The 27,686-nt window shown below is 38.4% G+C and overlaps 1 protein-coding gene across 1 annotated transcript in view; it reads right to left on the bottom strand.

Moving 5' to 3' along the window:
• The window catches only part of CAPN7 (calpain 7), a 1,011,285-nt gene that overhangs the window by 137,463 nt on the left and 846,136 nt on the right, over positions 1–27,686 (bottom strand). The window contains exon 17 of the mRNA XM_044064001.1: positions 25,189–25,334. Within this exon, the coding sequence (XP_043919936.1) occupies positions 25,189–25,334 (146 nt within the window). The remainder of the gene's footprint in view (positions 1–25,188; positions 25,335–27,686) is intronic.

Genomic DNA, 27,686 nt, shown 5'->3' with positions numbered 1-27,686 from the left:
ATGTTTGGGATGCCTTAAAATCATATCTATATGGACAAAGTATCAGACGGTATAATAATAAAAGGAAATCTTGGGATAAGGAATTGTTAGATATTCAAAGTAAATTAGACTCTTATAAACATAATAATAAAGAAAATATTATGGACAAGAAAGTTATTGAAGAAATAAACAAACTAAATGAGAAATACAAAGAAATTTTAACTCATAAAGTTAAAATAACTTTAGAGAAATACAAGTTTTGTCTTATTCAATAAGCCCCAAATACTTACATAGACTTAAAAATAAAACAAAAGGTTGAATAAACAAAACCATATCAAAGAAATCTTTTCTCTAAGGAAAAGAAGAATGTTTCTAGTATACCAGAAATACTAGATGAATTTAGAAATCACTTTCACAAAATTAACCATAATAACATTAACATGGAACCTAAAGATAAAATAAAGGAGTTTATAACCACAAACATGAATAAAAAGCTTAATAAACAACAGATTAAACTATTGGACAAGAGTATTTCATATACAGAAGTTATTACACAAATAAATAAGCTTAAATCAAACAAAGCACCGGGTAATGATGGTATTATACCAGAGATATATAAAATCCTTTCTAAAAGTACATATTCATTAATACATAAGGTTTTATTTTGGCCCAAACTGAGTTAATAACTCCCCATCTTGGCAATATACATTTATTTCGCCAATTTTAAAACCTAATAAAGATCCAACTAGATGTACTTCATATCGGCCCATCTCATTACTTAATGTTGATTATAAAATGTTTATGAGTATTTTTGCTGATAGATTGAAGACAATCATCCCCGGCATTATAGATATAGATCAGACAGGCTTCATTGTAAATAGAAATACTTTTGATAATATAAGAAGAACTTTAACATTAATTGATTTTGCAAATAGGAAAAAGAAAGATTTAACACTTATTAGCCTTGATATAAGTTCAGCATTTGATTCAGTAAGTTGGGACTATCTGTTTACCTTACTGAAGTGCACAAACTTCTCAGATGCATTTGTAAATCTAATTGAACATTTATACAAAGGAACCTTGGCTTATTTTAAGGTAGGAACATATGTTTCACAAAAAATACCCATTTTTAAAGGTACAAAACAAGGATGTCCACTTTCTCCACTATTATTCACTTTAGTAATGGAGCCTTGGGCTAATTTGATCAGAAACAGTACTGACATAGAGGGTTTTGAAATAGATGAAAATATAACATCCAAAATTCAACTTTTTGAAGATGATGTTCTAATTACATCAGCAGGATCTAATTCTTCTATGCAGTCTCTATTTGATAAAATGATGAATTTTAAAAGTATTTCTGGTTTAATATTCAATGAAGAAAAAACTAAAATACTACCTATATATACGAAAAAATATTCTCATTAGTGATTTTACTAAATATGTACCCAATTCAGGTCAGATAACTTATTTAGGTATAATACTATCTAAAGATATTAAATCTATTATATATAATAATTATAATACCTGTTTTCTTAATATACAAAACCTTTTTAATACCTGGAATAATATGTTTTTTACTATGGAGGTGAGACTTACAATTATTAAAATGATAATATTCCCCAAGATTTTATACTTAATACAATCAATAATACTTTCACCTACAAAAATAATTATCAAGAAATTGAATGCACTAATGTTAAATTTCTTATGGGCACCTAATAGACCTAGGATTGCATTAAAGAAACATACTAATTGCTGGTCTCAAGGGGGTATTTCTTTTCCAGACTTTAATTTATATACTATCTCTTCTATTGTAAAAGTTATTACTTTATTAATAGATCAGTCATATGTTGCAAAATGGAAAGATTATTGGGAGCTAATTAGTATGCACTTCATGAAAATCTCCTTAACACATAAAAATATGATTGTAAATAACTCCATGTTATGGTTACTAAAGGAATTTTGTACTTCACCTATTACACCTAAACATATTGTTTGTTACCCATTAAACATTATTATTAGCTATCGTAACTTTATATTCATGCACCCTAAGTATAGGGAATGGAATTTTATTATATTCCCTATAATGTATACTAAGGGTATGCTTTTGTCATCTACTTCTGAAAGAACTCATTTAGCTATAGATAATGATCTAAAGTACTGGTATCAGTTGATATCTGATAATAAAGTTAAAAATCTAGATTTCTTAAAACAAGAATTTGATCTAAGAGAAACTTGCTGGTTAGAGGTTCAGACCTTTAGACAACATCTCATTAATAAAATAGATCTAATGTCTATAACAGTTAAAGAATCTATTCCAACACTGATTGATTACTTGATATTAAATTTACAACATAAAGTTTCTGATAAAGGTAAACTTTCATACATACATAAAATTATCAGACAAGAAACTTTTTACAGTGTAGATTCATACTGGAATTATTTCACTTCTATTAATGGGGACCCACCAAATCAACAAGATAAACAATATATATTGGAATCTGTTTATAGAACTACGTCTTCCATTGTCTGGAGACTTTATACATTGAAATTTTTACATAGATCTTTTTATACACCTTTGATGATGAATAAAATAAATAATAAAGATAATTTATGTAAGAGATGTAATGTAGAAATTAATGCTGACTGGGCTCATATGTTTTATGACTGTATAAAATTGAAAGAATACTGGAAGTCAATTAATGAATTTTTGCAGGCTCTTTTTACAGATAATTTCATTATTTCTAAATCTCTTATATTATTCAACACACCTGTACCTCAAAGTGTTAAAAAGGTTAAGCTTCCCTTGTTATGTTCTATTCTAGCAGTGGCTAGGAAAATATTAACTAGAAATTGGATTTCAGATACATCTCCTTCATTCAATGAATTTAAAAATGTTATGAATATAGTGTGCCATATGGAAATAAACACAATTAGGACAAGAACAACTAGAAAAACATCTTATCATATTGTATGGGATAATTTACAAAATTTGTTAAAAAAATTCTAATTTCAATAGCACGGTATTTTAGTTTAATTAATTGATCTGATTGTAGTGGATGTCTTTGTAAATACTTTAGTTGTTTTGTTGAATATTATAATAATACCTATTTTTAATTACTTGTATAAAATTGTTATGATATTTCTCTTATATGTTAAAACAATAAACCTGTTTTGAAAAAAAAAAAGAGATAAATATACAGCAAATACATACATACAGGTTCCCTTCACATGGCTGACATTTCAGAATTTCGAAGACCATATGGCTGAGACCATATGATCGACATTCGAAATGTCAACCATGCGGAACCGGCATCTCCGTACAGTGCAGAATGGAAAGATTTCCATCTTCTGCACTGTAGTGTTATCTCAGAGTTGGTATATTTAAGTTCTGGGTCATGTGGGGGGCAGATTCCCCCCATGGGGTGTGCAGGGGGCCACAGCCCCCCTGCTAGCAGCATGAAGGTAGGTCTTTATTATGTTTTTTTACTTTTTATTCTATGGTCGACATTTCAAATGTCGATCATATGGTCTCGGACATATGGTCTTCGACATTCTGAAATACTGACAATATGATGAAGTAGATCTATATATATATATATATATATATATATATATATATACACACACACACACACACACACATTGGCTATAAAAAGTTTACACACCCCTGTTAAAATGCCAGGTTTTTGTGATATAATAAAATGATGCCTCAATAAATCATTTCAAAACATTTCCCACCTTTAATGTGACATATATAGACACAGAGGAGCTCTCTGAGCATGTAGCCCAGGCCGGTATGACCCTGACCTTGAGTAGCATCTTACCCTTACCAAGAATGATGCCACAATCTGAAGACAAGATGATCAATTTCAAAAATTGGCTTAAGTATTGGTGTCATTCAAAGGGGATCCAATGCCTGTCTGCCTGGGATGACATGCTCGACAAGCCACGATGCTTCGCTAGAGATGGCTTGCACCTGTCACCCCTGGGCTTTCGGAAATTGGCAAAGGCTCTTGCCACCCCCATAGTGCCTTTTTTAGGCAAGGCTCAAAAGACAAACCCACCTCCATAGGTATCACAAGGGATAAGAAACTAAGAGTAATGCTACTCAACGCCAGAAGTCTAAACCTCAAGATGCACGCACTCAAAACTCTCCTTAGCATGCAGAACATTGATATCTGTGCAGTAACAGAAACCTGGTTCAAGGCTCCCGAGAGCACCCCAGCACTACCAGGTTATACCTCATACCATGTTTTTCAGCCCCAAAACTTGGACCGAACCATAAAAGGAGGGGGAGTATCAATATTCATGAAAGATACCCACACCTTCAGGTTGGTGGCACAGCACGAAGCATTAGAGACTATCCATGTGCAACTAACAGTGGGTAAAACTGCCTTCCATTTTATAGCCTGCTACAGACCACCCTCCCAAACCCAGGAACCCCACTCGGCCTTCCTGATAACACTGTAAAATATGAAGGTGTCTCCAAACACCATTATATTGGGCGATTTTAACTGCCCTAACATAGACTGGGAGCATTACTCTAGCTCCAACACCCTAGCCCAAAGGTTCCTAGAATTTATAAACTCAAATGCTATGGAACAACTTGTTGCCACTCCCACAAGAGGAGAAAACATACTGGACCTGATCATCACCAACATGGGGACTCTATGCTCCAGACCAGAAGTGTATCCCTCACTGGTAAGATCAGACCATAAACTAATCTCACTAGATATTCACATCCCGACCCCAGCCCTGCCCAGAAAACCACAGTGAAAAACTTCTCTAAAGCAAATTTCACACTCCTCAAAACCGAGGTGGAATCCTTCAAAGCCCACGGGCCTGTGGAAAATACAGCCCAGACCACAGAATCCTTTATAAACACATTCTATGAACACCTTCAGGAATGCATGGATCATGCAATCCCAAATAAAACCAAGACCCAATCCTCCAAATTTAGGCGTCCTGTCTGGTGGACCCCAGCCATAAACAAACTATACAATAGAAGGAGGAAGCTACTACATGATAGAGCAAAATCCCAAAAAGGGAAGGCATCTCTGATCAGTATTAGCAAAAAACTACGGGCACTCATAAAATCGTCTAAGGCCAGCTTCGAGAGAAAAATTGCACAGGACACTAAGGATAATCACAAGGGTTTCTTTAGTTATGTTAGGAACCTGGGTGGGAATTCCCAGATATGCTCAGAATTAGTCCAAAATGACAAAAAATACACCGAACCCACAGACATTACCAACATCCTAGCTGACAGGTTCAGTGCAAACTCCCCCCCTCCCTCCCCACCAAAAGGGCAAATATCTATCCCAGCAGAGTGCTGCCCCCCTGACATCTCAGATGCTCAGGTAAGAGCCGCCCTCTCCAAAGCAAAAAACACAGCATCAATGGGACCAGACGGTGTCCCGGGCTGCGTCCTACAAGAACTCCAAGAAGAACTAAACACAAACATAAAACTACTGTTCAATCTCAGCCTTACTACAGGATATGTACCCAAAGAGTGGCGTACAGCAACAGTGGTCCCTCTCCACAAAGGTGGTGCCTCAACGGATCCTGGAAACTATCACCCCATAAGCTTGACTAGCTTGGTCTGCAAAGCTATGGAAAGGATCATCATGGACCTCATAAATAAAGATATTGGGGACCTACAGACACTGGATCCTACCCAGTTTGGCTTTGTTAAGGGCAGATCCTGCCTCTTAAACCTGGATGATTTCTTTGAAACAGTCACCAAGGCCATTAACGAGGGGAAGGTGGTCCACACAGCCTACCTGGACCTTGCAAAAGCCTTCGATACAATACCCCACTCGGGCATTATAGATGAGCTCACCAGCTTAAATATAAACCATTATGTCACTAAATGGGTTGCAAACTGGCTCAAGGACAGAACCCACATGGTTAGAATTGCTGGAGCCATGTCAGACTCCAAACCAGTTACAAGTGGTGTCCCAGTAGGCTCAGTCCTGGGACCTCTCTTGTTCGGTATATATTTCTCGGAGGTACAGGCTAACAAGGAAGGACTGTGGCTGACTAAGTTCGCAGATGACTGCAAACTGGGCACCATAATTGACTCTCTAGCCAATACAAGCATCCTATAAAAGGGCCTCATAGAAACAGACAACTGGTGCCAGAGCCATGACGTCAAGCAAAACGCCAAAAAGTGTATAGTCATCCCCTTTGGCAAAAACAAAGTGCCCACAAATTACCACATAGGTGGTAATCCATTAAGTACGGAAGAAGTAATTAGGGACCCAAGTTGACAGCAATCTCTCATTTGACAACCAGGTGGCCAAAGTGGTTAGAAAAACATTTTATATAGCCCACCTAATCATGAAGGGATTCACATCTAGATCAGGGGAGGTCATCGTGCCTCTTTACTCATCCCTCATCAGACCCATAATTGAGTACAATGCCCCTTTTGGGATGTACCTTACCAGACACCTGCAGCAACTGGAAAGACCCCAAAAGTACCTCACCAAGAGGATCAAAGGGCTCAAACAGATGCCATATGCTGCCCAGTTAAAGAAACTCCAGCTCTACTCAGTGGCATACCGCCTGCTCAGAGGCGATCTGTGCCTGACGTATAAAGCCATGTCCAACCCAGAATTAATGGACATGCTGCACCTCAGAAAATCCAAATCCCATTGAGCTACATGCTCGAGAGACTTGAACCTCAGCACTGAAATAAATAAGACATGCTGGAGGGACAGATTCATAACCCAGAGGCTCCCTTCACTCTGGAATAAAATCCCAGTCCAGGTTAGGCAAAGTCCCTCATTGACTCTCTTCAAGAGGAATCTTGATGAGTGGATGGGAGATAGTAGGTTTACCCCGGGTATCACTTCTGTGTCACTGTTAGACAGTGGCACAGTATACTAACCTCGAAAAAGGGCATAGCAAAATTAATTTAAAATGGGTGATGAAAGCCAAACACACTCTGGCTAGGCTTACAAATGCCCTAGGGCAGATAGCCTAGTATGAACCTGTGAACCTATAATCTGTACAATTCAAGTGAAAAGCAAACAAATCTGTCAGGGGAAAATATAAAAAATAAAAAATGTGCAATATGTTGCTTGCATAAGTGTGCACACCCTTAAACTAGTACTTTGTTGTGTGTGCACACCCTTAAACTAAAACTTTGTGGAAGCAGATTCTGATTTAATTATAGCATTCAGTCTTCTTGGGTAAACACCTGCCCTCAATTAAAGAGACTCTGATTAACCCCAAATAAAGTTCAGCTGTCCTAGTAGGATTTTCCTGACATTTACTTAGTTGCCCGCTACAGCAAAAGCCATGGTTTGTAGAGAGCTTACAAAGCATCAAAGGGATCTCATTTTTGAAAGGTATCAGTCAGGAGAAGGGTACAAAAAAATTTCCACAGCATTGGGTATACCATGGAATACAGTGAAGACAGTCATCAAAAAGTGGAGAAAATATGGGACAACAGTGATGTTGGAAAGAAATGGACATCCCTCCAAAATTGATGAAAAGACAAGAAGAAAACTGGTCATGGATGCTGCCAAGAGACCTACAACAACACTGAAGGAGCTGCAGGAATTTTTGGCAAGTACTGGTTGTGTACTACATGTGACAACAATCTCCTGTATTCTCCATATGTCTGGACTATGGGGTAGGGTTGCAAGACGGAAGCCTTTTCTTACACAGAAAAACATCTTGGCCCAGCTAAAATTTGCAAACAATACATCAAGTCTTCCAAAAGCATGTGGGAAAATGTGTTATGATCTGATGATACCAAGGCTGAACTTTTTGGCCACAATTCCAAAAGGTACATTTGGCGCAAAAACACTACTTCGCATCACCAAAAGAACATCATCCCCATGGCAAAGCATGGTAGTGGCAGTATCATGCTTTGGGGTTGCTTTTCTTAAGATGGAACTGGGGCTTTAGTCAAGATGGAGGGAATTATGAACAGTCCCAAATACCAGTCACTTTTGGCCCAAACCTTCAGACATCTGCTAGAAAGCTGAAAAATGAAGAGGAATTTCACTTTTCAACACGACAATGACCCCAAGCATACATCCAAATCAACAAAAGAATGGCTTTACCAGAAGAAAATTAAAGTTTTGGAATGGCCCAGCCAGAGCCCAGACCTAAATCCAATAGAAAATCTGTGGGGTGACCTGAAGAGAGCTGTGCACAAGAGATGCCCTCGCAATCTGACAGATTTGGAGTGATTTTGCAAGGAAGACTGGGAAAATATTGCCAAGTCAAGATGTGCCATGCTGATAGACTCCTACCCAAGAAGTCTGAATGCTGTAATAAATCAAAAAGAGCTTCAACAGCGTATTAGTTTAACAGTGTGCACACACAACAAAGTATTAGTTTAAGGGTGTGTACACTTATGGAACCAGCATATTGTACATTTTTTATTTTTTATATTTTTTCCCCTAACAGATTTCTTTGTTTTTCAATTCAACTGTACTGGTTATAGGTCACATTAAAGGTGGCAAAAGTTTTGAAATGATTTATTGTGGTCTCATTTTTTATATCACAAAAACCTGCCATTTTAACAGGGGTCTGTAAACTTTTTATAACCACTGTATGTATATGTATATATATATATATATATATATATATATATATATATATATATATATATGTGTGTGTGTGTGTGTGTGTGTGTGTGTTTATGCATGCATACATGTGTAAATGGCATAAATATGTAATCTAATATTACTTATTCTGCTAGCCCACACTACATAGTAACACCTGCAACTCTGACAATAAGGAAAGTTTATAATTTTGCTATAATTTGTGCTACTTTCTTCTAGACTTATAATACTGCAGTTTGCTTTATCATATTGTATTGTGCAAGGTGGTGGTGCACTTTCCTTTTTTTCAAATATAGTGCGACCATAGAGTTGGTACAGATAAGACAGGTGGGGGGTGGGGTCTCTGCAAAAAAATTTATGCTTTTTTCTATGTGTGCGTTTCTTTTTAAGTTATGCTGGCTTTAGATGAGGTGTGTGTGTTTTAGAACATTTAATTCAATCTTATGTTTAGACATATATGAGCAACAGCAGATATATAAGCAATCACACTCTCAGTAGAGTACTTCAAAGGCACTCCAGTGGTAGACTACAGATATGAGCCATTGGGAGTCTCCAAATCATCATGTCTCAAAATATTCTGTTGAAGACTTAAAAAAACAGGTGCCACAGAAAAAGATGCTTTCTTTAGGCTGTTTACATGGACTTTCGAAGGACAGCTGAGTCCTACAATTAACAGAAAATGGCACTATTTTTATATTAGCAGATATTTAGGCTTTTGATCCAACTTGCTTTGTGGATTGTTTAAAGCACATCGTCTTTATCACCAGATTAATTATCTGGGCCTGAAAAAAACAGTCACCAAATGTGATGATCCTTTAGAACAAATGTCTATTGCAAGCACATTTCTTGAAAAGTTCATATGGCACTGTGTGTTACTGAAAGTTAAAAAGAGACATTTCTGAGAAAAATGACGTAAAAAGAATTAAAAAAAAAACACTACACAGTACAATTAATAAAAGTATGACTTGTGTGTGTGTGTGTGTGTGTGTGTGTGTGTGTGTGTGTGTGTGTGTGTGTGTTTGTGATATAGAAGGACAAAGCCCTAACTGTGAGCTATGTGACTTGGGGTTCATTTAGCAACCCTGGAACTGGAGAAGCTAGGCACAGAATGGGATAAGTGAATGGGTGTTTCCTACTCGGAGTTCTCTGGGAGAGGGGAATAAAGAACTGTTGTAATTTCCATGGTGACAACTGTAGAAACAACCATTCATGCTCTGGTGGGAGGGGCATGGCTGCTTGGGAGGAACACCCCTTCTGGAAGTGAGATAAGGACCTCTGCGGTCAGCCCATTGCATGCGGCTCCTTGGTGCTTAGACAAGTATGTGAAGGTGATAGGACTGTAAACAGAAAAAGCTTAAATCACTTCTTATGGCTGTTGAAATGATAGCCTCTCCTACTCAGCTCTCACACTGGTGATGGAGAACAAATGGGCCCATTGGCTGAGAGGGGTCTGATGAAACAAAACAAAACATAAAAACAGCATAGCTTGGATGGATCACATTTAAAAGTGATGAAAAATTAAAAGAATAAGAAAGAAAACTGGAAATACAGGGCGTATGACCAGCCTTGCTTCCTCAAAAGGGTATTATTATTATTTATTATGATTAATAGAAATTCTGGCACAAGAAAATTGACAAATACCAAAATGTTATGAGATCCTTTTACAGTTATTCTTCCTGAAGAAGTCTTATGCAGTTTGCCACCATGTAAAGAACTCCATACCTTAAACTTTTCTAGAAGGGGTTTAGGACAAGAAAAAAACATCAATAGCTCTTTCAAGATGATGAAGACTGAGATATATGGCAGGAAGCCAGACTTCTTGAGCTTTATAGGAGTAATGACAAATACTCCAACCTGGATTTGGTGCATCCATTCCATCCTAAGTTTGGTGTTTCCATTATTACAATCTGATGTGGCGGAAGGAGTGTGAAGGGCTGGCCACGTTCAGTTTGACTGTCAAAATCTACTAACAGAGTTTCCTGACCAGGCAAGTTATCAAAGGAAATAAATAAATGACAAGACAGTAAAAAATGTGCTCGAAGACATTGTTTAGCCGAAGCACTTGAATTAATTTGAGATGAGTTATTAAACACATTTCTTTTTACTGCCTTGTCATTTATTTATTTTATTGAATTTACAGTTAAACACAACTTATCAAAGGAAATTTTAAGTCCAAAGCATTTTCTGACTAGTTAAAAACATTCTCGAGTAATGCAGAAACTTTTCCATATGCAGCTTTCTATTCTAAGCCATCATAATGATCGCTAACTTTGGACTCAAGTAATCAACAGGGACTGTGACTCCAGCATTGAAGCAGGTTCACCATATCTCGTGCACTCTCAAAGTGAAAATGACTTTTTTCCTGAATACAGTCTACCAAGTATCTGAGAAGCACCTTCTGAGAGAGGCAAATCTGAGCTCTCCTTGTTGACTGTGATGCAAAGGTATCCAAGAAAGACATGGAAAAAAAATGCAAGTGACTTGGTAGCTGCTTTGACGAAGTGTAGGTCAGACACCCACCCAATTCAGTCTAAATGTGTATGCCCATCAACCTGTCGGCTGCTACAGTTAGTTCCAGGTATTTGGTGAAAACCCTTGGGGAAGTTGCTAGACAAAAGGAGAGGACTGAAAAATGAAAATGCTGACCTTTATTTGGGACCTAAGTAACCATTTGTAAGGCTTGAAAATCAGAAGTATGTCAGTAGGAACTCTTGCGATCTGGGGGAGCCATTCACATCAAACAAAGTAGAACAAAGACTGAAATGCTACTGCACACAATCTCTCTCAATATAATTTGTTGTGTGACATACTTTTAAAGCTTCTTGTAACAGCCTCTAAAGCATTACTTAATAACTGATCTCTTTTTATCTTTAATATTTTACCAATTTGTTTGCACTAGCCAATCCAGAACCTTACAAGAGACTTGGGAATACCAAGAGTGAACACTCCCCATATATATTCCAGCTCCATCTACTTAAACCAGTAATACAGAAGTACATACAGAATAAACATTTACATTTACTTCCAGTCTATGAAACATCAAAGCAGGGACTGTAACCCTTCCAACTCTCTTGATTCATCCCATAACACTCCATCACACTATCATACCATTATTTGATTCCACCTCAAGTGTCCTTCTGGGGGATTCAAGGAGTATATAGCTTAGGACAGCTGGCAAGATTTTCTAAGTGATGCTCTTTGAACAGGGGTCAGCCACATTATAGTCCAGTGAGTAATATGCCCCTCCAACAAAAAGGATTTCTCTCTTACCTGTTCTCACTATTTTCTACAAGAGGTACAGACATCAACATATATAGATACCTTATTTTTATCCAAAGGAATTCATATGCCTCATTGACAGAGTCCTGAGTGACATAAAGAAGGCATATGGCTGGTGCTCTACTCATATGTTTTTTTTTATTCAGACATAAAATTCCACAGTTTGGGGAAAGCAGTGTATATGGAAGTAAAATAACCAACAAGATATTACTCAGATAAAATTAATGTTGCCAGTTTATATTCGATCTTCAGATTTCAGAGTAAACTAAAATAAGTGAGAATCTTGACTGAAAGAACTTTTGTGGCAAGGACAGACAAAAAATGACAGAAGTTACGTTCCTGTCAAATAACTCCTCTCTGACCAATTCTGGAAGAGACGCTCAAAAAATAATTTACAGCTTAGACAAAGGAGGAATCAGACCCTTATACAGTCCACAGGCCTGATATACACTATTTGAGCTTGCCTTTACTGACATAGCGTGAGTGTGATTCATAAGAACTACTATTCTATCTCCCTAATCTTGCCTACCTACATAAACTGTCATACAAATATTAAAACCTGCATTATATGAACAGATACTGATTGTTAGCTAAGAAGAAGCAGAGGGTCTTTGCCAGACTTGCAGACTACTGTGATATCAGCAAACCTAGATTACATTGCAGAGGGAGGTATTTGTTAGGGTCTAGGTGGAAATTTATAAGATTGAACAATATGGCCAAAGTCTCCTTTGGTGATGCAAAGTTAAAACTTACCTGGCACTTTTTCTGTCTTTGCTACCCTTATTGTCATCTGTAGTTCAGTCAACATACACAGATACATTAGTTTCTATCCATCTCCAGAACAGAGACTTGAAGCCTCTCAAGGAAACACTTGTAACTGTGAAGACCCATATGTTATGGATTACCCATAAGTTTCTTGATCCTCCCAGCAAATGCCTGCATAAAACCTGAAGATGTAAATCTCATTTTCTCAGATTTTGAGTCTAATAATTTAGACATGTTCTGCTTCCTAGGTTGGATATTAACCTACGTAACAAAAAGGCAGAATAAAATGTAATTCTGAGGTTTCTCAGAGACGCTGCAGTTTTAAGGTCAAGGACCTTTTGCATGCTAAACTTCAGTGAGGCTATTAATTCCTGTTATTGACTTTGTAATGTTCCGCCAGATCCACAACCGAGAAAAGATCCATAACAGTGAGCTACTTCTCTCACCCTTTCTTACAGCAGGATACTGGCCAAATTTTAAATGTCTCAACAGATACCCTTGGAGTACATTTCATTTAAATTATATATAAATGGAATCCTTCTTGTTAGCCCTTAGTAATTTCTTAACCCTGTCCTCCAAACAGTCAATAAAACTTTTCAGTTTCACAAAGAAACACGAAAGCCACCATAATATAACTTTTTGTTGTCCTGAGCCCCATTTGACCATCAAGTCTCCTTCCCACTTTGCCCAATCAGCCTGTTTGCTCTCCTGGAGTTGAAAGCTTTCTGGCACATTTGTTCCTCCTCAGAATGGGGGTTGAGAGGTAGGAGGGTTGATATCATCGATCACAGGGACTTGTTTCTCTTTTCTTTTATAGTCCTAGGTGTTCCCAATACACATAACTGCAATGTTTTTAATTGGGGCAGTGGTCTAGGGCTATAAGTGAGAAGTTTGTCCTTCCTTTTGTACAGGGTGTCCCCTCAATAATCTTGAAAGTCGCACACTATTGATAACCTATGGTCCCATCTGAGATTCTAATACAAGTTCACATCTGATCAAGTGTTACCCAACTCTCACTCAAATGAAGGCAAGCACATCCACCTCATCATTTCTCTAACTTTCCTGGCCAGCTCCTCCTGTATCCAAGCCTCTACCAAACTGAGTCTTTTGGGTCAAAGTAAAAGTTTCTCCACACTAATAGAGCTGGCTTTCAGTAGAGCTTTGGGTCAAAGTCAAGGCTTTATCCTACTACTCTAATGGAGCTAGTCTAACTGTGCTAACTTTGAAAAGTCACTGTGCTTTAGGCATATCTTTTGACTCTGGTGCCAGGAGTATAAATTACAGAAATGTAAGATCAAAAAGGAAAACAATGCTACTATCAACACGAGATTGCCTCCACCAGACAGGAGGACAACAACTGCATTGCCTAATGTAGCTGTAGCTTGTCATGGTGGTAAGCAGTGAATCTGTGATGACTTCCTTGCAAATTGTGATGACTGCAAGCCCACCAGCCCCCATATTAAAATATCATTTAGTAGTTTGGTTTGTGGGTTATTAGATCTTTGCTTAACATTGCTTGAACCCCCCCCCCAAATAAAATCCTCTGTCAGTATCAGTCTTCCATGCATTTTGTGTGCAAACCTCCTAAAATACTCCAAAGTCATGTGAAATGACACCATAGGAATACATTTGCTGAGGCTTGTGTTACCATGGTATCACCCTATGTGCATACATATCCTGCTGACATGCTATTATCAGAAACAAATCTATGACACTCTTCTAGGAGTATGACTGTTTCAGTAGTGCTCCCAATTTCCATTTTGACCTCTCTTAGCAGAATGATGCAATCAGGTCATACTCATTTGTAGTCAGCATTTTTTGTTCTCTCTGACTGAGATGCATCTCTCAAGGGTACATCATATCAGCCTGAAACTGTCTTCTTTTAACCTGTCTACTGACCTCATTAATATTTCAAGACAATAATTTATTATTGTAACTTTAAACTATTATCACAGCCATTTATCTGTGAAACTCTTAAACTTAATCTATGGGAGTAACTCTCAATTATAGTTAATTACTTGTATACAGAAAATGCACCATTTTGTATTGTTGGCGATGCTGGTCCTGTTAACCAGTCTTCCTAACATTACTTCCAGACTATGGGAACTGTGTGTGAAAACATCACTGCCAAGCTGCTCATCACACACACAAAAAATACTAAACAAAAATGCACAAACATCCAAATATCTTACAGCACTGACCTTCTAGACCCCAGCATGTTACATCCTCAGTCCTCATGTAAACACACGGAACAAAGGGAAAAGAAAAGCAGAAAAAATAAATACCAAATGGAAAAGACAGACTGAAAAGCCCAAGAACCAAGTGCATTACTACCTTACTTAACAGTAAAATGTACTCTGTAATAGGATTCTTTGTTAGAATTACCCATGTACTTACTAACCAAGTCCTTTTATCAATGTAGCACTACAAAACCAGTACATTATACTGTTTTCATTCAACAGCCATTCTTAGTCATCTACACCTAAAGACATAAAGTAGCACAATTCTAGGAAGTATGTTCCCCATAGGCTTTCTAAAATCTGATTTGTTTTTACATAAGACAGCACACTTTGTACCACCAAGAGCTTATGTACCTGCATCCAAATTCAGTTCCATCCACAGATTTCTTCTTGGTCAATTAATTCTGTGTCTCATATTCATAAAAGTTCATTTAAGTCTACACAGTTCAAATATAAGCACTACTTCTTCACCCACTTATCCACAGGGGAAAATACAAAGGCCAAAAGAAGGAGACAGGTAACAACCACAAATTACCACTAAGCCTGTATTTATATACACACAGCACTATCTCTGCTGAGAAAAGAAACTGAAGAAGAGTGCTACTTGCACAATACAAATAATCTATGGATTGTGTGTGTGTGTGTGTGTGTGTGTGTGTGTGTGTGTGTGTGTGTGGTATTTTAACCCTTCCATGCCTGATAACACAGTTATTTCAGGGCTTAATTCCCAGATGCTAACAAATGTCTCAGCTACTTGTTCTGTTCTAACTACTGATTCTAAATACAGCTTTATAGCATCCCACTAGGCACCCAACTTTTATTTTAGGTTTATGTTCTGAATGGTGTTATATTCAGTCCCTTTTCCGGTATGTAAATATTTTCTAACAATATAAGCAGAAGACAATGTAGCCCACCATCCCGTATGTCAGTGACTCGCATACTTTCCAACCATAATTGAGTGAAGTACAAAAACACTTTATATGATGCAATAACTTCTATTACGCCTCTTGTCCTCTGAAACTCTGCTGCAATGCTCAGTTATACTGTTTGGTGATTTAACTACCCTGATATATACTGGAATACATTGTCATCAGAAGGTGCTTATTTAAAAAAATTATAAAGATCTTACCATATCATAGTCTAGAGCAAATAGTCACTGAAAATACATTAGGGAACAATTTGTTAGGATATTACTGCAATTGGCAATCATTTGTCAAGCACTGAAACAAGTGGGTATAATGGTTAAAATCTGGGTATGAGAGATATATTTTAACATCAATATATCAGACGTATATACTGTGTTATCTTGGAATATAATGGCATCTTTTGCATTTATTCCAAATGACAAATTCAGAAAATGTTGTATTCCATTAGTATGGCATACAAAGAACATCTGAGTATCTTAATTTATACAATATATAATGGGTAAAATTGTTACTGATATTAAGACATATATATCACAGTAAACGTGAATTTAGGAGTAGGAACCTGAAATGTAACACGTCAAGACTTAAAATTAATTTGAGATATTTATTCCTAATTGTAACACACCTGCACTGTAGAATAAGCTCCCAACCACAATAAATAAATCTAAAAATTTGGTTACATTTAAACAGACTCATGACGTATTGACTGGCGATAAAGTTTATGATCCTGAAATTCAGGGATCAGTGTTCCTTGATTGTCCCTATCTTCAAAACCGTTATGTTATGTTTCCTTAAAACTACAAGACAAGAGACTTCAGAGAAACCAACCATTAAAAAGGTGATAACCAAAATCCACTACATTTGGCCATTCTGTGAAAATAAAGCAACTTTCCCCTGTTGTTTCTCAAATGTGATCCCTGATGCCTCTTCCACTGATTCCCTTTAGGGTGATTTCTGAGTTCTCTACTTAAGATATAACCCCTCACATCCTGTTTATCATTGCTTCTCCAGCAAAGGAACATAGTCTAAGGAGGGCTACAAAATACCAGCATTTCACCTATGAAATTCAGGAAAACACTTGCAAGATACTTAAGGAAAAGTTGAGTCCTTTTTTTCAGCAATGTAGATGTTAATGGTCAGTTCTTAAGTACCTTCACCATGAATCGAGTAAAACAGCTATTATCAGTCTAGGCACCTGAGTTCCTGAATTTTAAAGCAGTGTCAGCTAATGCAGATACAGCTTTTAATGCCCTTCATGCCTGTCCAAGTAAGTGAATTATATAGATCTTGGAGGGGTGTTCTTCTCCCTTGGCTTAGGGTAAGAGAAGAATGCATGATTTCTGCAGGCATATTTGAAACTCCCCCCATTCTCAGTGCCTCCCTCTGTATTTACCACAGTTCCCTTCCATCCAGCTTCCTCTTTTCTACAGATTCACAGGTTGCTCCTCCAGGTCCTCATTTCTTGTTTCTCTAGGACCTCCACCAATATAATATTTTGCATCAAAAGGAATTCAACGTGTGTCTTAATTTTTTGTGATGCATTATCCATACCATTCTCTGCTGTTATGTACTCTTCATCCTTACTACTGGTTGCAGAAAAGGTCAAGGCAAGGTGCTGATCTGCTTACTGCAAACAGGCAAACATATCAATAGGACTGTCTGCATTCCTATGTTAAAACTGTAAGACGAAACTTGTCCATTCTCTTTCCTTACATTTGATCTAAGGCTATGTAGGCCTGAATGGAAATCAGATATTCAAAAGGTGTAGTAGCAAGAAGAAAAAAAGTCTGATTCCTTTGTAATTTTTTTTTGTGCTTACATTTCAACTTTTCAATTGAATTCACAGACTTCAACTTGATGATACTTCAAGTTTGGTCACTGCCCACTGAATGCCTGGTGCATATACCATCATCTATTTCATGCATTTTTGGCAGAAATGTTCTACCACCTTTAATCTTTCTTTCTGTGGCACATCCGAAAAGAAATCTGACTGCTATATTAAAGCCCCTCAGAATGTTCCCAGTCATGTTAGTCTCTGTTCGGTATCAGATTTCTATACGGTTACTAAACAATGAAAAGATTACTTGAAGGTTTTGTGACCAATTTTAACAAATACTCCACCCTAAATTCTACTGTAATTTATGAGCAATTCAAAACTTCTAAAGCCTCCATAGAATTACTGTCTTATCCAATTTCAGTTCACTAGCATATTTGGCAACCTTAAGGACTGTTTAAGCCTTAACTTACTTGCGCTGTTACAGAGATAATGCCCAAGAAATGAGTTCTGTGGAACCCTAAATTACAGTTTATACCATATTCTAAAATATGCCCTTTACTCAAAACTTCAGTGGTCTGTCCAGGAACAATATTCTGATCAAACTCAAAAATAAAGGGTCTATATCACTTCGACGAAATAGCAGAAGTTCAAACACCATATGTTCGAACTTCTAACCTCAAAGTGCAAAACCATCGAAGGCTTAGAACAGCAATTTTTTCCCAGGGAAAAAAATTGCTGTTCCAAGAAACACACACACAACACAAGCACACCAAAAAAAACAGCAATCCACACATACACACTTAAAATCCTACAGCTAACCCTACACTAAACTGTACACACATTACTATCTATCCACTTACCTTAACCCAAACCCTAACCCTAAGGTCCGTCACTATCGCACACTAACCTGACCCGCACCCTAACCCTAACTCACCTATCCCGCCCTAACCCTAAAGTCTGTCACTATCGCACACCCACCTCACCCGTGCCCTAACCCTAACTCACCTAACCCTAACGTCCGCACAATCACACACTTACCTGAACCCGACCCGTAACTTTCCACCACAGTGCTGAAAATCGCGAAGCCACAGAAACAGCCCACCGAATTCTTTCCCTGGGAAAGAATTTGGTGTTCCGCGGCTTCACGACAATCAGTTTTCAAACTTCACAGTTTGAACATATGGCGTTTGAACTGCTGAAGTTTCGACAAACTGATAGGAACCCAAAAATAATCATTTGGGTTCAGACTAAAGAGAAAGTGAATAAGTAAGCTGTGGTTTATACAGGCACAGACTTTATAGAACTCTACGAATAAAAGAATACAGGAAGCCCCCAGTAACCTAGTTTTATAGAAGTGACGGTATGTATGCTGACTGTTATTAGTATAATGAATTATTGCCAAATCTCTTAGCAGTAATGGTAAGACTATAATTTACATTATTTTTAATATTCCACAGAGCAGACTAAATGGGCAATAATTAGTGATGTTCTGCCTAATGACTGAACTGGATGAGGCTTGAATTGATCTGCATGAGGCTTGGATTTCATTAGATTCACCATAATCATCAGGTCTGTACACAGATCAAGGAGTCTCTGGCTTGAACGAGTAGATTAATGGTAGGGATAGTGATGAGCCAGTCATCCAAAGATGGGAATACCCAGAAACCCTGCTGTTGTAGATGAGTTGCCATTACTTTCATGGGCTGTGGTAAGACCAAAAGACAGAGCTCTAAACTGGAAATGACTTGCCTCCAGCTGGAAGCAAAGGTACTTCTTGGAGTGTCTGCCCATTTTTATGTGGTAGTAAGTATCCTGAAGATATATTAAGCACATCCAGTCATTCTTCCTCAGTGGGGGACAAATGGACCGAACCATGACCATCTGGAATTTCAATTGCTTCACAAACTTGTTCAAGCAGCTAAGTTCCAAAACTGGCCTTAGGTCTCTATTTTTCTTTGTCACTAAAAAGAATCATGAGCAAAATTTGGATATTCTCTCATCTGGAGGAACCTCTTGGATGACTTGATTTCTTAAAAGCTTCTTTATTTCTGAAGTGGTTTCTTCCTTTTTGTGAGAGAGGAACAACAGGAAATCTTTCTACGTATGAAGGAAGAATATAGATGGGAATGAAATAGCCTCTGGTAATGATCTTTTGCACCCATTTGTCTGAGTGATGGATGTCCAGGTCATTGGAAGCAGAGATAAGTGCCACTTGACTGTCTCCAGAGTAAGACAGTAGGGCAACTGTTCAGGAGTGCCTGAAAGGCTTCTCCAAGAAAGAACCTCTGAAACCTTGACTTTGCAGGCCACTTCTGCCCCTTGGGCAATGTCTAATATAAAAGTTTCCACCTCTTCCTGACCTCCAGTTGAAACCAGGTGCATTGGACCATCCTTCCCAAGTTGGGAGGTGTCCATAGTCACTGTGGCTTTAGGTGCAGGAAAGATAAATGGGAAGCCCTGAGAAACTTCTACATGGATCCACCAGGCTGTGTTCTCTGCAAACCCTTGTAATCTAAAGCAGTGTGGTCGGGGGGGGGGGGGAGTCTCCCAACTGAAACCCATATAATCCAAATCAGTATGGTCAAGGGGTGTCTTCCAATTGACCACTGCACTGCAAGCATTCAGTGTAGTATCCTCATGTGGTACCATGTTAAAGGTACTCTACATCTGAGAAGCTGTAAGAATAACCTGGCTGGAGGGGAAGGAAGACAGAGAATGTGTGATGCTTGGCTCTGCGAAGGGTTTAACCTTATATGTGGTAAGCTTGCTATCTGTGTCACTATACCCAGATGAGCACCAATGAATTCCAGGACTTGAGTGGGGGAGAGCTGAGACTTGGAGTAGTTCACCGTGATGCCAAGTTGAAGACATCATTAGAGCAAGCCGTCCCTGGCTTGAATCAGTAGAAACTTGGTGGGTGCAGAGAGGAGCCAGTTGTTGAAACATGGAAGCATCTGGAATCCCAGCAGTCTCAAGGAGCTGTGACCACTGACATGCATTTGGTGAACTGTGGTGAGACCAAAAGGCAGGGAGCTGAACTGTTAGTGACTGGCTACCAGCCAGAAGCATAAATACCTCCTGGACTGCATGTCTATTTTGATGTAACAGTATGCATCCTAGAGATCTGTTGACCACACCAAATTGACCTTGTGTAACAGCAGCAGAATGGACTGAACTTTGACCATCAGGAACTTCTAGTGTTTGATAAATTGATTCAAATTGCTGAGATTGAAAATTGGTATTAAGTCGCCATTTTTCTTTGGTACTAAAGAATCTCAAGTAAGTTCTGAATCCTTGCTGGTCTGGGGTGATGCTTGGATGACTTTTTTGCCAGTAATTTTCCTATTTCCATACCTGCTACTTTCCTTTGACTGGGTGAAGCATCAGGAATAGTTCTGGGCTGACTGGGAGGTTGAAGGGAAAATGATAAGTAATAACCTGTGGACCCAAGTATCTTTGGCAATGGCTGTCCAAGCTTCTGGGTGCAGGGATAAATGCTGACGCCCTGACTGCTTTGAGAGTGAATTAGTTGTTCTACTTTCAGGAGCAATGAAAGTGCTTCTCAGAGAATGGACCCATGATGCCCTGGTGTTGTGGGCCTCCTCTGTTATTTGGGTGACATCTGCTGTTAGAGTTCCCCACTTTGCTGTGGGGGGACCTGTCTCCATAGGAGTCCTGGGAAGACCCTTGCAACTTGCAGAACTACATCTTCTTACATCCTCTCTGATTCTGTAAAAAAAGTCCTCTGAGAGGTAGATAAACATAAACATACATGAGATAATGTCTTCCCATCCTATTCGCTGCTGGAGACAATTTCCTTCACCTTAGGGCCAAATAAGGTGGCTCCATCAAAGGGAGCACTGATGAAGGATGTCTTAAAGGGCTCCACAAAATCACAAAGATGCATCCAGGTATGCCATTTTAAGGCAATTCCTGAACCTGGGGCTCTAGAATCTCCCTTTGAGGCATGAAAAATAGGCCTCATGATGGTGCTCGATAGGGACTGAAGAGTGGTCAGTTGTGAAGAAACAGTCTTCCTGTCCACCACAGATATAGACCCTGAGAGGGTACTGAAAAACTTCTTCATCAAGTCAGACTGAAATCTCATTACATGTACCAAATAGTTCAGCGATGTGACAACGAAGGTCCAACAACCTGGACTCTCTGTTCAGGGGGATTTTCAGAAAAACTCAGTTCAGCAAGTTCTTTCCTGATGGCCACTGCTACCACCAAAGCATGCATTGGGGAACACTTGCTTCAATGGGCATGATCCTCTGGCACAATTAAGTACTTACTGAGCCTCCTGGGGATTGGCTCCATGACATCCAAATCCTTACAAGTCCAGTGGGAGATGAGTTCCACCATCTCCTCCACTGGGGGGGCAACTCATGATATTGTTGAGCCAGATCTGAAAGCTTTGAAAAAACACTGACTGACTCCTTCCTGGGGAAGGGGGGGGGGGGGGATTGGGAAACCAACCACCCTTCTGTCTTAAAAGTTTGAGGATTTCACTAAAAGACATCCTCAATTGGTGCCTGGGGGACCCTTCCACTTCATTGAAGTTGGTGTCTTCCAGCAAAGATTCCTGTACAGAATCTAAGTGCCTCATTTTCCATGTACATTTCAAGGTGGGTTCTCCAGTGGGATGTCCTAGGAAGGAATCAGAAGTGTGAACACAGTCCTGGGTGAAGACCATCACCAAGCTTGATCAGGCTAGCTGTCTCAATGGGACAGACTGAAAGGACCCAGTGCCCAAAGCAGACAGCTGCAAAGCGAGCAGACATGAGGGGGTGCAAGGATTTCTTCTCCAGAAAGGTGGGAAACTCTCTTTCCACTACTTCAAAGGCACAAGTCAGAGAGAACCAAAAACCACCTGCACAGGACGGCTCAGAACATCCCCAAGCTGATGTTGGAGCTCAGCTGTCCACTGCCAAAGCCTGAGGGCAAGGGACAGCTCCGGGAACATCAGAGTTTAACCCAATTACCCCCAACCCCCCCAGATCTGGTGCTGATGCTATGGCTCTGAGATCACTCTGGATACGAGAGAGTTGGTGCCATCTGGAGTAGAGATGGAGTTGGAGTCAATGAAGGCCAAGCCTTCGGCGCCGAAACAGACAAGCTCAGAATTCTCCGGCTCAAAGATTCTGAAACCACAGGGTGGATCGGCGTTGAGTCAAAAGCTGGGATTAAGCTGGTGGTAGGCTCACAGGCCTGATGAGAAATAAAGACAGAAATACTCCCAATTTAATCTGAATTCCAAGAAATTTACTAATTATCCTGTTCACATTTGCTTCTGTTAGGCTCCTAGCTTATGTGAAGGATGAATAAGTTGAAGGTGGCCTGGAAGTCCATTGAGGAGTCTCCTGCAAGAATGGCGAGTGGAGCCTACAGGGAATAGGCTTTGGAGAGAACCTAGGTGACCAGTGGAGCTGAGATTTGGACTCTGATAAAACCAGATCTGAAGATTTTGCCATTTTTTCAGGTGAAAAGCTGAACCTGAAGTGGAAGGAGGACAGTGATTAGGGGATGAAGAAATTGAAGGTGGCCTTGAAGTCCATTGAGGAGTCTCCTGCAAGAATGGCAAGTGGAGCCTACTGGAAATAGGCTTTGGAGAGAAACTAGGTGACCAATGGAGTTGAGATTTGGACTCTGATCGAGTCAGATCTGAAGATTTTGCCATCTTTTCAGGTGGAGCTGAACCTGAAGTAGAAGAAGGACAGTGATTGGGGAAAACTTCCTTGAATCCTTCACCTTCCCAGCAGACTTCCACTCGAGTTTCTCTGACAATTTCTTGCAGAAGAGGAAGACTCCAAAGATGGAGAGGAAGATGGAAGAAAGTCTTTCAAAACTAGTTTGTTTTTGCTTTCAACAAGTGGTTGGTGACCAAATCCAGCACAAATGCCAAATTCAAAGCTGAGGTCTCCCAGATCAAAGCAACAGACACACTCAGAGTAGGCATCTGAGTTTGGCATCTTGTGCCTACAAGATGATCATTTTTTAAACCAAGTTAACTTGTCAGACATTTCTACCAAAAAACACAATAATAGTGGCAGCAGCTATCAATGGAAACAACAGTGAGAAAGCCAACAAGACAAAGACTGAGTACCAATGACGGTAAGCAGCCATACCAACAATGGTAACTTCAGAAGTACTCCCAATTGAGTAGCGAGAGGAAAAGTAAAGTCTACATGCCAAAACTATATGACTGAAATAGTAGAAGAGCTAGGGCATGAGAACCAAATGAAAAGTCAAGACTTAAGTGAAAAAAAAGACCCTCTCTGATTATCTATCTATCCTTTTTTTTTTTTTTGTAAACAACGGTATAGGGTAGATAAAAGGGTGAAGAGAACAAAAAAAAAACTTATCTACCCAAGTACACTCGAGCTACAGGTGACCACATCCAAATGTTGTAGTGGCAAATGAGATCTGAGGTATTCTAGGCTAATGAGAGGATTGTGGGCAAGGGGTGGAGCTCAAGTCTAGTGAAGTGATTGAAACAAAATCAGATCAAATCAGAGGTCAGAGCAGAGAGACATCGGTTGAGAATGGAAGAAAAAGCATCAGATCACTGTGTTTTAAAACAAATAAAAAAATAGTAATAATATTTCTATTAAGTAGCAAAAGAAATAAGAATAATGGACTGCAAGCCATCTGACATCTTCCAGGCCTAATTCTTGGGATATGCTGCTGTACAGAGCAATAATGTTAACAGTCACAAAGTCAGTCTTCTATTACTCAAAAAACTTGTTGTTCCATACCCACTATTTTGACTGGATGGGCTGGCAGGAGCTGAAAGATAATTTCTGAGTCTTTGAAAGTTTTGCTGCTCCTTTAACAGTCTGATAGCTACACATGTTGTTGTTAGTCTGGACGTTTTTCAAAGCCTTTCAGCTTTCAAGTTATCAAAATATCTAAGTCTATCAAAGTGTTTTAAATATAATTCAGATTCACAGACATTTAAAAACAACAGCTGGATGTTCTGGTGACATAACATCTGAATATGCAGCTTTAAAATGATCCTTATGGTAAAGATATTTAAATTGAGTAACGTGAAAAACACACTGGTATGAAATTAACATCAGCCTATGTGGTAAGTTTGTAATATAGTTTGTGTTATTTGATTTGCAAGTCTTTGCAATAATGATCAGTTCAATGTTATATTTTGGTGACACTGCAGATGATAGTGAGTCTGACTCTAAAACCCAGATCTACTGATATTCTTTTTTAATTTCCTCTTGGGACTTGGGTTTTCACAACAGAAAGAGAAATGTTGAAGAATCTAATGTTGTACTTGATGGTACACAGCTACTGTAGGTTTACAGTCTTAATTGAAACTCCTATAAGTGAATGCATACAACTGCAAAAGTTGGCTTTTTGTTACTTCTGTGTTTATTCTTTTCCCCAATGTGAAATATGAGAGTTAGTATATAGTGAGATGAAGGTCACAGGCTTAAAAACAAGAGTTAAAAAGATGACTGTACAAAATGTTGGCAACTGCAATTTCAGAAAAAATCAAAATTACAATATGGATCCCTTCTGTATTTATTTGTTTATCCTGCCTAATGTCATAACATTGAAAATACATTTTTATACTATAAAAAATATATTTACAGACAGTTTTTATTTTTACTTACCCTGAGCGTATAATGGATGGTGTTTTGTTTTTCATATTGTGAAACCACTAGTGTGAACGTGTGTGTTCCAGGAGTAGTGAGTTTCAGTTTTGTTAGGTAGTGAGGGCTATTAATTCGAATTCCATCCATGTATGGAGGTGGATCACCTAAAAATAATTAAACATTCTGTTAAAAGTAGCCAGTTCATACTGAAAATTATAAGAACTATTTAGCCACCTGTTCTGTAGTGTAAACAATCTTCTTGTGAATGCTTAACATTTATTCCTTGTTAGTAAACAACGGGGAGGTGTTTTATGATACACAATCCACTTTTTCAATATAGTGATTAAAATGGTTTCAAATATGTCTTTTGTTAGTATGATATCAGAACTGCCACAACTTCTGTATGTACTTTCCCATGTAAGAAAGAAATACAAATTCAGCAGCAGATAGAGACTGTACCGGTCGCCTAATCTGCCTTTTACCTTATCTGATAAGCAGCAGACTCTATGCTCAATGAATAACTGAACTCTTACCACTGAACATAAGAACAGCTCTACGCTAATTCTAACTGGTCTTGAATATGAATTTTCTTACTCTTTTACTGTTGCTACATGCATTTACCTCTGTTTCTGTTTAAGAATGTATCTTTACAGTTTCCCTGAGCAATTTGCATGATATCTTCACAGTGCTTTTTTGTGTTCTTGCACATTTCTTCTGGAATATAATCCCCTCATGAATTCTTACTCCTTGAGGATTTTTTATAACCACCCTCCATACTTCCACTTCCGCCTTTTCTCTGTAGTTTTATTCTGATCTCTCTTCATGTTACTTGTGATGCAACATATGTAACATGTTTACTGCCTAGTGCCTTCTCTAAACTACTTCCTTTCTGTATGTTTATAAAGATGAAGACTCTAGGCAGGGATTTCATCTGATTCCTTCATAGATGACAACATCTTTTACTTTATCCCCTGTTATTTCTCTTCTTATATTGTACTGACCATGGCCTCCTTAGCACTTTCCCATCATGCTTTCTCTTAATTCTAGGTCACCTGATACAACAGCCCCGCAGAGTCAATTCCATGTCTATTCCCATGACTTCCTCATTAAAATAATATGCATTCAGTAGGTTTCTGTTTTTCAGATGCATTAGTTTTCACTCTACACTCAATCTCAACAACCATATTTCTGACTATTCTTCTGAATATGCTAAGTTTGTCATCCTTTCTATTTGTTTGTACATCAGCTCTTTGTCAAATCTAATATACCATTTGTAAAAATAAAGACAGATTTTCATTCCAGAACATCTGTGATGACACTTCAAAAGTATTTGAAGGGGATTGAATCTAGTAATGCACTTTGCAATAAAGAACTTTTAACCCCTCTTTTCAAAGTCTGTTTCACGTTTTGCTACCTCTTCTGCACATTTGTCTAAAACAATGTTTATGTATGCTTGCAAACACAAGGGTCTGCTGTACCTTCAAGTATGTGCATGAACTATCATGCACATGTACAGTCATGGCTATCACATAACTATGCCATGGCACAGCCATATGTATGCACTTATTTCATACTCTTCATGCTGTGTACCCCTCTTTTCTCTCCAATATGTGCTATTAGTGTAGATAGCTGTACCTCTTCACCCCCCTCAGGAAGATGGGTGAGCCAGCAACGTTCACTCACTCCAACCCTCCTGCCCTAGCTTCTCTACCACCCACATCACTATCTGACATCAGGGCGTCTAGGCTAAATTCGAGATTTTATCCTTCAAGACCACAAAACTGCACTGAATGTTTGTTTTTCATATCTCTCACTTATGATGGAAGGTGCAGCTCACATTTTCAGTAAGACTGCCAGAACTCCATGGCTCATCCATAAAACAGATAATCACCAGGAATTTATTTATTACATCATGCAATTGCTTAATTAGTTTACCAGTGATATAGTAAAGGAATCTGCCTGGGATAAAATTTTACTCGAAACCACCACGAGGAAGAAGTTATAAATCCTTTTATTAATGAGAACAAGCGCATTCACGCAATAAAATGCGCTTCATCAGGTTACAATTTTACTAAAATTTCAGCCATTTATATAGCAAAGAAACATTACCAATTATTCAATCAATTTGTAATTAAAACAGAAACAATTAAGATAATTAATCAAAATAACAGTGATATGCTAGTGCTTACTGAAACGGAAGCCTATACATATCATATAGTAACATTTTTTAAAAAATCTATAACCTTCATTGTGCGTATATTGTATCGCATATGTGATTTAAATCAAGGTATATATTAACATCTATGATTAATGCAGTCAGACTCCTACGTTAGTTCTCAAGGAAGTTCTGCCCATATATGGGGAGAAGCCCTTATTAGTAGCTAGTCGTCACACATCACGATTAGTAAGTAATGATAACACAGAAAAACGCATATTTCTGCTATTTGTTATATCAGTCAATTCGACTAGAAAGCCGTATGACCCTGTAGCTTCAAAAGCGCAGTATATAATAAAAT

This window comes from Protopterus annectens, chromosome 2.part2 (assembly GCF_019279795.1).
Source record: "Protopterus annectens isolate FY-2018-M chromosome 2.part2, PAN1.0, whole genome shotgun sequence".
In the NCBI taxonomy this organism is placed as follows: Eukaryota; Metazoa; Chordata; order Ceratodontiformes; family Protopteridae; genus Protopterus; species Protopterus annectens.
The sequence above is the reverse complement of the archived record's forward strand: the minus strand, read 5'-3'. Positions and strand labels throughout refer to the sequence as shown.